The 11388-nt window shown below is 62.6% G+C and overlaps 3 protein-coding genes across 5 annotated transcripts in view; 2 read left to right on the forward strand and 1 right to left on the reverse strand.

The window, feature by feature from the left end:
- Nucleotides 1-742: 742 nt before the first annotated feature.
- On the reverse strand, nucleotides 743-4961 carry PHYHIP (phytanoyl-CoA 2-hydroxylase interacting protein). 2 transcript variants are annotated; one of them, XM_069877621.1, is made up of 5 exons: nucleotides 4855-4961; nucleotides 2957-3140; nucleotides 2101-2275; nucleotides 1769-1886; nucleotides 743-1652 (listed from the first exon to the last, which is right to left on the reverse strand). In XM_069877621.1, the coding sequence occupies exons 2-5, from the start codon at nucleotides 3119-3121 to the stop codon at nucleotides 1118-1120; spliced, it is 993 nt and encodes a 330-aa protein (XP_069733722.1). In that variant the 5' UTR covers nucleotides 3122-3140; nucleotides 4855-4961; the 3' UTR covers nucleotides 743-1117. The 2 variants fall into 2 exon arrangements, with proteins under 2 accessions (XP_069733722.1, XP_069733721.1); XM_069877620.1 differs by lacking the exon at nucleotides 4855-4961 and having other exon boundaries at nucleotides 2957-3411.
- The window catches only part of SLC39A14 (solute carrier family 39 member 14), a 35318-nt gene continuing 27369 nt past the window's right edge, over nucleotides 3440-11388 (forward strand). The window contains exon 1 of the mRNA XM_069877609.1: nucleotides 3440-3450. The gene's annotated coding sequence lies outside the window, so the exon portion shown is untranslated. The remainder of the gene's footprint in view (nucleotides 3451-11388) is intronic.
- Nucleotides 5823-10065, forward strand: POLR3D (RNA polymerase III subunit D). Of its 2 annotated transcripts, none has more exons than XM_069877358.1 (9): nucleotides 5823-5845; nucleotides 6835-7012; nucleotides 7204-7247; nucleotides 7415-7566; nucleotides 7657-7784; nucleotides 7859-8033; nucleotides 8747-9000; nucleotides 9086-9238; nucleotides 9586-10065. In XM_069877358.1, exons 2-9 carry the CDS (start codon nucleotides 6848-6850, stop codon nucleotides 9706-9708), a joined length of 1194 nt encoding a protein of 397 aa, XP_069733459.1. In that variant the 5' UTR covers nucleotides 5823-5845; nucleotides 6835-6847; the 3' UTR covers nucleotides 9709-10065. The 2 variants fall into 2 exon arrangements, with proteins under 2 accessions (XP_069733459.1, XP_069733460.1); XM_069877359.1 differs by having other exon boundaries at nucleotides 7660-7784.

Below are 11388 nucleotides of genomic sequence, written 5' to 3' on the forward strand. Positions count from 1 at the left end.
AGCCTCATTGATGGGTGCTGGAGCCTTTCATCTAGAAGGATTTGCAGCCTTGGTGGTGGACACCAGGGCTTAATCACCTAGAAGAGTTTGCAGCCTCATTAATGGGTACCAGGGCTTTTCATCCAGCTTTGGTGATGGGCACCAGAGTTTTACATCTAGGAGGATTTGCAGCCTCGTTGATGGGCACTAGGGCTTTTCATCCCAGCGTGGTTCCCAAAACCCAATCGTGTCCTCCCCGTTCCTGAGCCAACCCAGGGCGCGTGGAGCTGCTTCCCGGGGTGGGACAGAGGCGCGTGACACGACCGGTGGCGACCGCACAGAGTTTATTGATAACACCGCCAGCACAGCACAGGGATGCTCGGGGACGGGGATCTCTTGGACCGTTACAGCGTGCATCGGGTACACAGAGACGGGGGCCGCACGCAAGCGCCATGCTGCCAGCGGCTCATGCTGGGGGCGGCCGAGGGGGGTGAGGGGAGAAAAGGGTTCGAGTCCGTTGTTTTCCCCCACCCCCGGCTCCTCCGGCTGCCTCCTCGGGCCGCGGGGCCAGGGGTTGGGGTGGCAGAGCGACGGCTAGAGCGGAGAGCGAACACGGCACAGCGCGGCACGACACGGGCACTGCGGGCACCACGACTGCAGCCCCGAAGCGGCGCCTGTGGGAGTCGGGGGGGGTCCCTGCCTGAGCATCCCTCCCCTCCCCAGGAGCAGTTCTGAACCAGGGATGCTTCTAGCCTCTCCGGTAGAGCCGGGGGACCCCAGGAGTTGAGATGCCAGCGGGAGGAACCGGGGTGGGGGGATGCAGGGAATGCCGGAGGGCAAGGGGGTCCCGCAGCGGCTGTGCGGCAGAGGGCAGAGCGCGGGGCTCATGCCAGCGAGGATGATGCTGGTCGGCCAGTCCAGGAGACGACGGCTTCGTCCTTGGGGGCGCAGGGCAGCGTGGGCTCAGCCTCCATGCAGGGCGAGCATCGCGCCGGCTCCTTCCCCGAGCAGGCAGGGGCACAGGCAGCGCCGCTATTTACACCGGCCGGGTCCCCCGCACCCATCCCAGCAGCGTCCGTGGGAGAAGCCCCCGGGGCAGGTGCCCGTGCCCCTCGCCGGCCCTGCCCGCCGCCCGCCCTTAGCGCCCCACGCTGATGTTGCACGTCTTGCAGCTGGGGTCCTTTTTGGCGTTGGCGGTGGAGAGGCTCATCAGCTGGTGCCCGCTGATCTCCCCCAGCACGCCGAGGCTGAGGTCCACCGGCTCGGTGTATATGACCTCCAGGATGCTGTCCTGGGCGTGGCGGTACACCAGCTCGCCGTCCTCCACGCAGCACGTCAGGAACTTGTTGGAGGAAATGTCCAGTTGGGGTAGGCGCTCCCGGCAGAAGAGATCCCCCGAGGAACCCTTGGGGGCCAGGACCAGGACCACGTAGTGGTAGGCGGTGTACATGCAGTAGAAGTCCGCGAAGTAGAGGTTGGTGTTGGGGTTGAAGAGCCGTTGAGCCGGGATCTGGAAGCGGTAGCGGCCGTAGGGCGAGTCCTGCGGGGGCTGCCCGGTGTTGAATTCGGTGTTGCAGCTGAAGAAGATGCCGTGCAGCATCCCGCTGGTGGGCGAGCCGTGGCTGCCGCTGTTGTCCTTCAGCGACGGCTTCATCACGTTCCCGCAGTGCATCCTGCGCGCGGGGAACGGGGCGAGGAGGAGGAGGTGGGGAAGACACACGCACAGAGACAGGGTTAGGGGCTGCAACCCCAGCAAGGAGCCCCCAGGGGTGAGCGGGGACTGGGGTACCTGACGTGCTGGAAATACTCCTTGTGCTGGTTGCGGTAGAAGACGGAGAAGCGGAGCATGCGGCCGGCGATCAGCTCGGCTTTCTCCTGCAGCTGGGCCAGGTGCTCCTTGGCGTAGTCTGGGGATGGGGACGAGGCCATCAGGGTGTCTCCATCACACCCCCCCCCCCAACCCCTCAGCAGCCCATCCCTGCTCCTGTTCCCCACACCTCCTGCCTCCCACTCAGCAGCTGCCGCTCCAACCGGCCGGGCTTGTGCAAGCTCCCAGCATCGCCCCCGTCTTCCAACCCTGGCGAGCGTCGAAACTCAACCAACCAACGGCATCGCGCTCACCCCCGGTGCAGAACTCCACCGTCTCGCTCCAGCCGGACACCAGGTACTCGCCGTCGCTTTGCTTCACGGCCGTCTGCACCGCCACGCTGTACTCGGTGCGGGGGCTCAGGAACCAGTGGCCTCGCACCGTCATGGGCAGCGGCACCGCCTTGGCCACCAGCTTGGTGGGGACATCCTGCGCCGAGAGGCCAGGAGGGACCGTCAGGCAGGGCGGCATCCCCCCATCCCGCATCCCTACCCGTTGCCGAGGGGATGCTGGTGGGTACCACACTCTGAAGGAACCACACCGGTGCCTCCGCTGGGGTTGGCGCAGCACCGGACACCCCAAAAGTTGTTCCATCTCGCCTTTTTTCCATCCCTGGCACCGCCGGGATGGGGGCACAGGGGGCTCTCGGGTGGCATCGCGCGGTGTCAAGAGGCCACCGAGCAGCACCGCAGTGCAGAGCCGTTTCTGTGGCAACGGCGGATGCTGAAGTCGGGAGACGGAGAGGGGAAAAAAAAAAAACCCAAAAAAATCCCACCCACCCCCCTCCCACCCCCCCTTATTATTGGGGAGGAGAGAAAAAAAAATAATGTTAAACATTAAGTAGCGTCACCCTGGCAACCGCGCTGCTAAAAACGGCGTGAATTAGTGACTCGCATCCAGGGGGAGGGGGAGAGCGAGGGGCTTGCGGCTCCGCTCTCCCATGGGGCATCGGTCCCACCCCGGTCCCCATCCCGGTTCCCTCCACCAGCCACGTCCCAGGATGGGATTTGACCCCAAATCAGCGTGGGAGTGGGGTATAATCTTGTTTTCTTCTCCCCAAAACCCCTTTCCTCTCTCCAGCGGGTGGTCCCGCGTCCCCCCCTGACTCACCCGGTGCTTGAACTTGTTGGAGTTCTTGTTCTCCTTCTTGTTGAGGTCGATGAAGTAGTGGGTGACCCTTTCCAGGTCCCCCTTCTCCATGGCCCAGGAGATGCGGAAAGAATCGCAGGTGATGTTGTTGATCTCGATGTTTTTGGGGGTCGAAAGCAGCTCCATGGCCGGAGGGGCTGAGCTCCTGCAGGCAGAGCGGGGGGTGGTTTCGGGGTGTCGAGGTGGCCAAGGTGCCCGCTGCCCACGGTGGCAGCTGCCAGGCGGGCGCTCGCCCGCGCCGGAGCCCCCGCGGCACAGCAGATGGCACCGGGGTGGAAAAGCAGCCAGGAATAGGCAACGCAGGCAGCGGGAAGCCAGGAACAAGCCCGTTCGGGAAAGCGGGGGCCCTGGCCGCTCCCCCGAGATGCCGCGGGGCTCCGGCTCGCAGCCAGCGGGGTGTTTCGGGGTTTGCTCAACACCGGGTGGGGAAAGAAAAACAAGAGGAGCGGAGGGAGTGCTGGGAGAGGGGAGGGTTGCACGCAGGCAGCTGGCACCGGCCAAGCTGGAACCGCCTTTGCCCTGGCCCACGGCTGCTCCGTGCCTCAGTTTCCCCACGGCTGCGGCTGCGCCGCTGCTGCGTCTGGGGAAGCTGCGATTTGGGGTGGGCGCTTTGCACCCCGAGGTGGTGGATGCGTGGGCGCAAGGGGTGTCATCGGTGTCACAGGAGCTAGGGATGCACCAAGGAGGCTGGAAATCGGGGTGCCCCCCACCCTGCACCCTGTGAAGCTGTTCTTTGGGGTGGGGGCTTTGCACCCCAAGGTGGTGGATGCGCAGGTGCAGAAGATGCTGTCAGTGACATGGGAGTTAGGGATGCACCAAGGAGGCTGGAAATCGGGGTGCCCCTCGCCCTGCCCCTGCACCCCCCATCCTGCACCCTAGGAAGCTGCTCTGTGGGGTGGCAGCTTTGCACCCCAAAGTGGTGGATGTGCGGATGCAGCGGGTGCCGTTGGTTCTACTGGAGTTAGGGATGCATCGAGGAGGCTGGAAATTGGGGTGCCCCCCATCCTGCACCCTAGGAAGCTGCTTTTTAGGGTGGACGCTTCGCACCCCAAGGTGGTGGATGTGTGGGCGCAAGGTGTCACAGGAGCTCGGGATGCATCGAGGAGGCTGGAAAAGGGGGTGCCCCCCACCCTGCACCCTAGGAAGCTGCAATTTGGGGGAGCAGCGGATGCCATTGGTAGCACCAGGATGCAGGGGATGCACCAAGGAGGCTGGAAATGGGGCTGCCCCCCCCCCCAAGACCCCCAAGCTTTGCAGCCCCTTTTGGGGAGCAGCAGCGCCCGGGTGGGCGCGTGTCGGCACCACGGAGGCTGCCAACGCGCCCGTGGGCAGGGGCGCACGCCCACATGCGAGCTCATCACAACCACCGCTCGGCACCCGCGGGCGCATCCCCGCTCCCACGCATCCCCCTCTTCGGCTGCGCAAGAGCCAGGGGGGCTCCCTCACGACCCTTCCCGGAGCCCCCAAACTGGGTGCCACCTCGTTGCCACCCCCAGGCTGAGCAGAAGGTCATCGATTTGGGGATGGAGCCCCGTTCCCGTGCCTGGTTGAGGCGTTGGGGTTGAGTTTTGCAGCTGGACGGCACTCCCCGTTCCCAGTTTGGGAGAGGGAGGTCTTGCACTGGGACCTTGGTGGCTGGATGGTGATGCCGGTGAAGGTTCTTCCCCTGCAACCAGGATGTTTTGCAGCTGGATCTGCCCAGCTGAGAGCTGCAGATGGAGGGTGAATGTCCCATGTCCCCACGTCCCCATGTCCTCATGTCCCCATGCAAAGCAACCTTGAGCCAAGGGCTAAACCAACGCCGCTCACCCAACCCTTAATTATAAGAAAATAGAAGACGATACCAGTGAGGCCCTTACCTGGCCGTGCTGGAAGGCTGCTGGGATGCACTGGGATGCTGGTGGGGTGGCAGGACCAGGCGAGATAAGGCAAAGCAAGGCAGGTAGCCCCAGTGGGGCTGGAGGGAGCTGGATAGAGCAGAGGATGCGGGTGACGGCGATGCTGCTGCGACTGGGATCCTCCCAGCCAGCTCGGAAATAGCAAACACCCTCCAGAGGAGGGAAGAGACAAAAAAAAAAAAAAAAAAAAAAAAAAAAAGAAGGAAAAATAGATATCTAGGCAGCTTGGAAAGGGGAAGGGGGGGGAGAAAGAAGCTTCCAATCGGGTGGTGGGTTGTGCACGGCGTCAGGAGGCAGTGGGTGCAGCTTGTGGGCACCTTCTGCCAGTGCATCCCAGTTTGGGGGCTGGGGGGGGGGTACCCCCCCCCAGCCCCCAAACTGGGATGCACTGGGTGTATGGGGACGCTGGTACCCACATAGGACCCCACATGGGAGATGTAGGTGCAAACCCCGGGGGTGTGGGCTTGCTGTTTTGCTCCTGATGATGCAGGACAGCTTTTCTAGGGGTAGGCAAGAGGGGTTTTTTTTGAGGTGGAGGGCGAGCACCCCCAAAAACCCCTCGTTTGCACCCAAAGCTTGAGTGGGTGGGGGGCTGCAGCATGGTTGGGACTCCCCTAGGCATGCAGGAGGCATTAGAGGAGGTGGATGAAGCCCAGGCAGTCGGGGGGTGAAATAAAAGGGGGTATAACCTCCTCCATCCCCAATCTTCCTCCCCTTCCCAGTGTGTCTCCCCCACCCCCATTCAGTCCCAAGGACCGGGCACTGCCCGTCACAAAGATGGCGCCGCCGCCTTCCCTACGGGGGCGGGAAGTGCCCAGCACAAAGATGGCGGCTCTTCGGAGCGTATTGCCAGCCCACAACAAAGATGGCGGCGCCGGCGTCGCGACGCGAGGGCACGGTCGCACGGCACGCATGCGCAGTGAGGCTGCGAGCCCGTGGCTGCCCGGGCAGGGTGAGGGGAGGCGTGGGGGGGGGGGCGAGGGGTAGAGAGGCTGTTTGGGGGCGCGGGGGGGGGGCAGAGGGGCCTGTTTGGGGGTGCGGGGAGAGGGGGAACTGGGCCCTGTTTGGGGGTGCGGGGGAGGGTGGAGTTTGGTCTTGTTTGGGGGTACGAGGGAGGCCACAAGTGGGTCCTGTTTGGGGGTGAACTGGGCCTTGTTTGGGGGTACAGGGAAGGGGGGGAACTGGGTCTTGTTTAGGGGTGCAGGTAGGGGGGAATTGGGTCTTGTTTGGGGGTGTAGGGGGGAATTGGGTCTTGTTTGGGGGTACAGGGGGGGAATTGGGTCTTGTTTGGGGGTACGGGGGGGCTACGAGTGGATCCTGTTTGGGGGTGCGGGGAGAGGGAGAATTAGGTCTTGTTTTGGGGTGCAGGGATGGGTTCAAGTGGGTCCCATTTAGGGGTGCAGGAAGGGGGGGAATTGGGTCTTGTTTGGGGGTGCAGGGGGGGTGTGAATGGACCCTGTTTAGGGGGGTGAGGGGATCCTATTTGGGGGTGCAGGAGAGGTGGAATGAGGTCCTGTTTTGGGGTGCAGGGAGGGGTTCAATTTGGTCCCATTTAGGGATGCAGGAAGGGGGGGAATTGGGTCCTGTTTGGGGGTGCAGGAAGGGAGGGAATTGGGTCCCATTTGGGGGTGCAGGAAGGGAGGGAATTAGGTCCTGTTTGGGGGTGCAGGAAGGCTGCAAGTGGGGCCTGTATTGGGGTGCAGGGGGAGTGTGAGTGGACCCTGTTTAGGGGGGTGAGTGGATCCTGTTTGGGGGTGCAGGGAGTGGGGGAATTTGATCCGGCTTTGAGGAGCAGGAGGGCTGCGAGTGGGCCCTGTATTGGGGTGCAGGGGGGGTGCGAGTGGATCCTGTTTGGGGTGTGGTGGTTGGGTCCCGTTTGAGTTTGCGGGGGGGTGCGAATGGGCCCAGTTTGGGGGTGCCCCATCCCTTTTCTCCCCCCAGGGCCACCCCCAGGATGGCGGAGGGGGGCTCGGGGGACGCGGGCTCTCCGGGCAGCCTGCGGCCGGGGCTCCCCGGGGCGCGGGGGCTGCTGGGGAGGCGGCCGGTGGCCCCCGCTGTCAGCCCCGGGCGCCTGCCCTCCATCCGCTCCCGAGACCTCACCCTGGGCGGCGTCAAGAAGGTGAGGACCCTCCCCAAAACCCACCTTTTCGGGGTGACCCTGCGTCCGACAAGGGGAGGATGGAGGGATAAGGGACAAGGAAGGGTAGCCCCGAGTGTCCCCTGCTGCCTCCTCCAGCCCCGCAGCCGGTTTGGTTTGTGCTCCTTATCTCTTGCTCGTGCAGTGACTTGTCCCTCTGCTCTCGTTTGCAGAAAACCTTCACCCCCAACATAATTAGCAGGAAGATCAAGGAAGAGTAAGTGGCCTCGTAAGCGTTTCCGTAGCGTCTGGGGGCGGTTTGGCCGGCGGGTACCTGCGCCGCAGGGTCTCGGAGGGCAAAACAGGCTCTGAGAGGGGAAGCTGCTGCTGGAGGGGGGACAGGGGACAGGGCTGGGGGTGACAGGCGACGTCCCTGCTCCGCAGGCCCAGGGAGGATGCGTCGGTCAAGAAGGAGAAGAAGGAGCGGGAGCGGGAGCGGCAGCGCGATGGGCACGGCCGAGGCCGGGGCCGGCCTGAGGTTATCCAGTCCCACTCCATCTTCGAGCAGGGCCCTGCGGAAATGATGAAGAAGAAAGGTAATGGGAGCTGCCCGCCGTTCCTGGAGGGCTCTCGGGGCTCTCCAGCCCGGCTCGGGGCTCATCCTGGTGCCGGTTTCCCTCTCCCAGCAGGTTCCTGGGACAAGACAGTGGACATGTCAGATTTTGGTCCTTCCCACATCATCAACATCAAGAAGGAGAAGAGGGAGACGGATGAGGAGACGAAGCAGATCCTACGGATGCTGCAGAAGGACGACGTGAGTAGGACCGAGAGGGGTGGTTTTGGTGTCACCAAGACTGGTGCTGAGTGTCCTCTCTCCCGTCCCCGCAGTTCCTCGACGATCCGGGGCTGAAAAACGACATCCGTAACAAGCCGGTGCAGCTGCCGCTGGCCCACTCGGGCTGGCTCTTCAAGGAGGAGGTGACGGAGCAGGAGGAGGACGCCCAGCCCTGGCTGCCTGGCCCCAAGGAGGAGAAGATGGAGGTGGACCCACCAGCGGTGAAAGGTGCCCTGGCATGGAGGGGATCCCAGAGGACGGGGACTCTAGGGGGGCTGCACTGTCCTCAACCTCCGCTTCTCCAGGCGGGAGAAGAGAAGGCTGCTCAGTTTTGGCCCAGTTCAGAAGAGCTGGTGTTCAGTTTGGGGTCCTTCCTCAGTACAAGAAGGACCTTGAGGGGCTGGAGCATGTCCAGAGAATCATAGAATCACCAGGTTGGAAAGGACCCACTGGATCACCGAGTCCAACCATTCCCATTAATCACTAAAACGTGTCCCTCAGCGCCTCAAGAAGGGAATGGAGGCAGGGAAGGGTCTGAAGCTCAGGGGCTGTGAGAGATACCTGGGGCTGTTTAATCTGGAGAAGAGGAGGCTGAGGGGAGACCTCATTGTGCTCTGCAGCTCCTGGAAAGGAGGTGAGGTGGGTGCTGGGCTCTTCTCCCAAGGAACAAGTGATGGGATGAGAGGAAGCAGCCTCAAGTTGCACCAGAGGAGATTTAGACTGGATATTAGAAATTTCTGTACTCTCAGAGAGGTGAAGGCCTGAACTAGGCTGCCCAGGGCAGTGGTGGAGTCTCCATCCCTGCAGGGGTTCAAAGAACGTGTAGATGTGACATTTTGGGACATGGTTTAGTGGGCACAGTAGGGTTGGGCTGGTGGTTGGCCTGGATGAGCTTAGAGGGCTTTTCCAACCTTACTGATTCTGTGATTCTCTGCCTCCAGTGAAAGAAGAGCCGTGTGATGAGGACCCTCTCCCCAAGCCACCCCAAACCAAGGGACCCCCTGGTTTTCCCCGGGACGTCTCGGTGGCCGAGCTGCTGCAGCGGCTGAGCTTATCGACCGAGGAGGAGCTGCTCTTCCTGCAGCTGCCGGACACGCTGCCCGGCCAGCCGCCCACCCAGGACACCAAACCCATCAAGATGGAGCTGCAGAACGAGGAAGGACAAATGGTGGTGGTGAAGCAGGAGAAGAGCCAGGTAGGTGCTCCGGGAAGAGGCCGGTGGGATGGGATGGGGGCCAGCAGGCTGATGTCACACCTCTTCCACGACGTCCCCTTGGCAGGAGGCGAAGCAAGCGGAGAATATCTGCACCCTGGCTGACCTGCCTGAGGGGCAGGTGGGGAAACTGCTGATCCGAAAGTCGGGAAAGGTGCAGCTGGTGCTGGGCAAGGTGACCCTGGACATGACCATGGGGACTCCCTGCTCCTTCCTACAGGTATAGGGGCTGCAGAACTGATTGGGGGGGGGGCTGCACCCCAAAATAACACCTTGGGGGTGCTTGGGACCTTCAGGGAGGAGCAGGGTGATGCTGGCCTTTAGGTGATGGGGCTGGAAGCCCATTTCATAGAATCATAGAATAACCAGGCTGGAAGAGACCCACCGGATCATCGAGTCCAACCATTCCTATCAAAATTCATGGTGGGAAGGATCCTCCTCTTGGTCCTGGGGTGTGGGTAGATGGGGGTGCATCTCCTCTGGGACCCCTGGTGCTTCTCCCACCACGGTTAAAAGCTTTCCTGTGGGGGGAAGGCTGCTCACGGATGTTTCTTCCATCTGGAACAGGAGCTTGTGTCCGTCGGCATCGGGGACAACCGGACAGGCGAGATGATCGTCCTGGGACACGTCAAGCACAAGCTGGTTTGTTCCCCGGACTTTGAGGCTCTGCTGGAGCACCGGCACCGGTAGTCGGAGGAGAGCCAGGAGGGTTCCAGCCCCACATCCGCACCCCACACAGCTCGGGGATGCCCTGGCTCTGCCCTCAGCCCCTCCAGCCTCGCCTTTGGGACGTGGAGAGGCGTCTTCTGCAGGCGTGGGTGCAAAGCCAGCTCCTACCTCCTTCCCAGCCCTGCTGTGGAGCAGCACCAGGACCGGGAGCTCCGGTTTTGTCCCCCGGGGGCCGTGGCTTCCTCCTTCTCCGGGATTTCTGGGGGTGCTGCACCGTGGTGTCCACCCTGCCTCTCCAGCAGGCGCGCACACGCTGGGAAGAGCCAGACACACGCCTGGAGGGAGAAACGTGGAATAAAAACCCTCTTTTCCCCTCTGCGTGGGGCTGCTCCCTCTCCTGCTGGCTCTTCTCCACCCGGTGCTGCCTGCCCGACCGGTTGCCTCCAGCCTGGCCCCGGTGTGGCACACGGGGCTGCGTCCTCGGCCGATTACTCACCCGCCGCTCCCTCGAGAGAGCCACAGGGGCCCGGTGTGGTGCTGGGGGGGAGCCCACGGGGACCAGCGCCGGCCCTGGGGTCCCTGGTCCATCCTGGTGGCAGGGGGCTGCATGTTTCGGGAGGGAGAAGGAACAGCATCACCCGGCACTGTGCCATCGCGGACCCAGGTCCACCCCAGAGGGCCAGGAAGCACCAAGGACCTGGGTTGAGTGGGGCTGGGGCTGCATTTCCTTTCTGTGTTGCCTCTCTGACATATTATCTTCTCCCTCAGCCCCTTTCCATCCCCTCCCGCCTCGTCTCATCCCCTCCTTACACCCTGTCCCATTCCATCTCACCCTTCCCGCTCCATCCCATCTTAATCACCTCCCACCTCATTATCTCACTCCCTGCCCCATTCCATCTTAACCCCCATCCATCCCACCTCATCTTACCCCTCATCCCATCTCACCCCTTGCCTCATCCCACCTTAACCCCCCTCCATCCTATCCCATCTTCCCCGTTCCTTTCTCCCCCTACCACACTAGCTCATTCCTTAAACCCCCCTCCATCCCATCTAACTCCCCCATCCCATCTTAGATCTCTCACCTTACCCTCCCTCCATCCTATCCCACCACCCCATTCCATTGCCCCCCTGCCACCCTATCCCATCTTACCCCACATCCCATCTTAACCCCTCTCCATCTCATCCCCCCTCTCCTGCCCCATCCCATCTCATCCCATCCTTCCCCTCTCTCGTGCCCCATGCCATCCCATCCTCCTCTCCTTCCCCATCTCATCCCATCCTATCCTTTACTTCCTGCCCCATCCCCTCCCATCCCATCTCATCCCATCTCCTCTCATTCCCTTCTCCTGCCACATCCCATCCCACTCTCTTCCGCAATCCCATCCCTCTCTCCTATCCCATCTCACCTCATCCCCCCTCTCCTTCCCCATCCCATCCCATCCCATTCTCCTCCCTCATCCCATTGCATCCCATCCTATCCCTCTCTTCTGCCCTGTCTCACCTCATCCCCCCTTTCCTGGCCCATCTCATCTCACGCCCCCTCTCCTGACCCATCCCATCCTATCCCATCCCATCCCATCCCATCCCATCCCATCCCATCCCATCCCATCCCATCCCATCCCACTCTCCTCCCCAGTCGCATCGCATCCCATCCTATCCCTCTCTCCTGCCCCATCCCCTCCCATCCCATCTCATCCCATC

Source organism: Phaenicophaeus curvirostris, chromosome 27, assembly GCF_032191515.1.
Source record: "Phaenicophaeus curvirostris isolate KB17595 chromosome 27, BPBGC_Pcur_1.0, whole genome shotgun sequence".
NCBI lineage: Eukaryota > Metazoa > Chordata > Aves > Cuculiformes > Cuculidae > Phaenicophaeus > Phaenicophaeus curvirostris.

Excerpts from the sequence above, each read along its gene's own strand:
- POLR3D (XM_069877358.1), top strand. The coding sequence starts at position 6,848 with ATGGCGGAGGGGGGCTCGGGGGACGCGGGCTCTCCGGGCAGCCTGCGG. Across the intron at positions 7,013-7,203 it reads CCCTGGGCGGCGTCAAGAAG|AAAACCTTCACCCCCAACAT; the intron begins GTGAGGACCCTC and ends TCTCGTTTGCAG. Across the intron at positions 8,034-8,746 it reads GGACCCACCAGCGGTGAAAG|TGAAAGAAGAGCCGTGTGAT; the intron begins GTGCCCTGGCAT and ends CTCTGCCTCCAG.
- PHYHIP (XM_069877621.1), bottom strand. The coding sequence starts at position 3,121 with ATGGAGCTGCTTTCGACCCCCAAAAACATCGAGATCAACAACATCACC. Across the intron at positions 2,276-2,956 it reads CCAACAAGTTCAAGCACCGG|GATGTCCCCACCAAGCTGGT; the intron begins GTGAGTCAGGGG and ends CTCTCGGCGCAG. Across the intron at positions 1,653-1,768 it reads GAGTATTTCCAGCACGTCAG|GATGCACTGCGGGAACGTGA; the intron begins GTACCCCAGTCC and ends CCCCGCGCGCAG.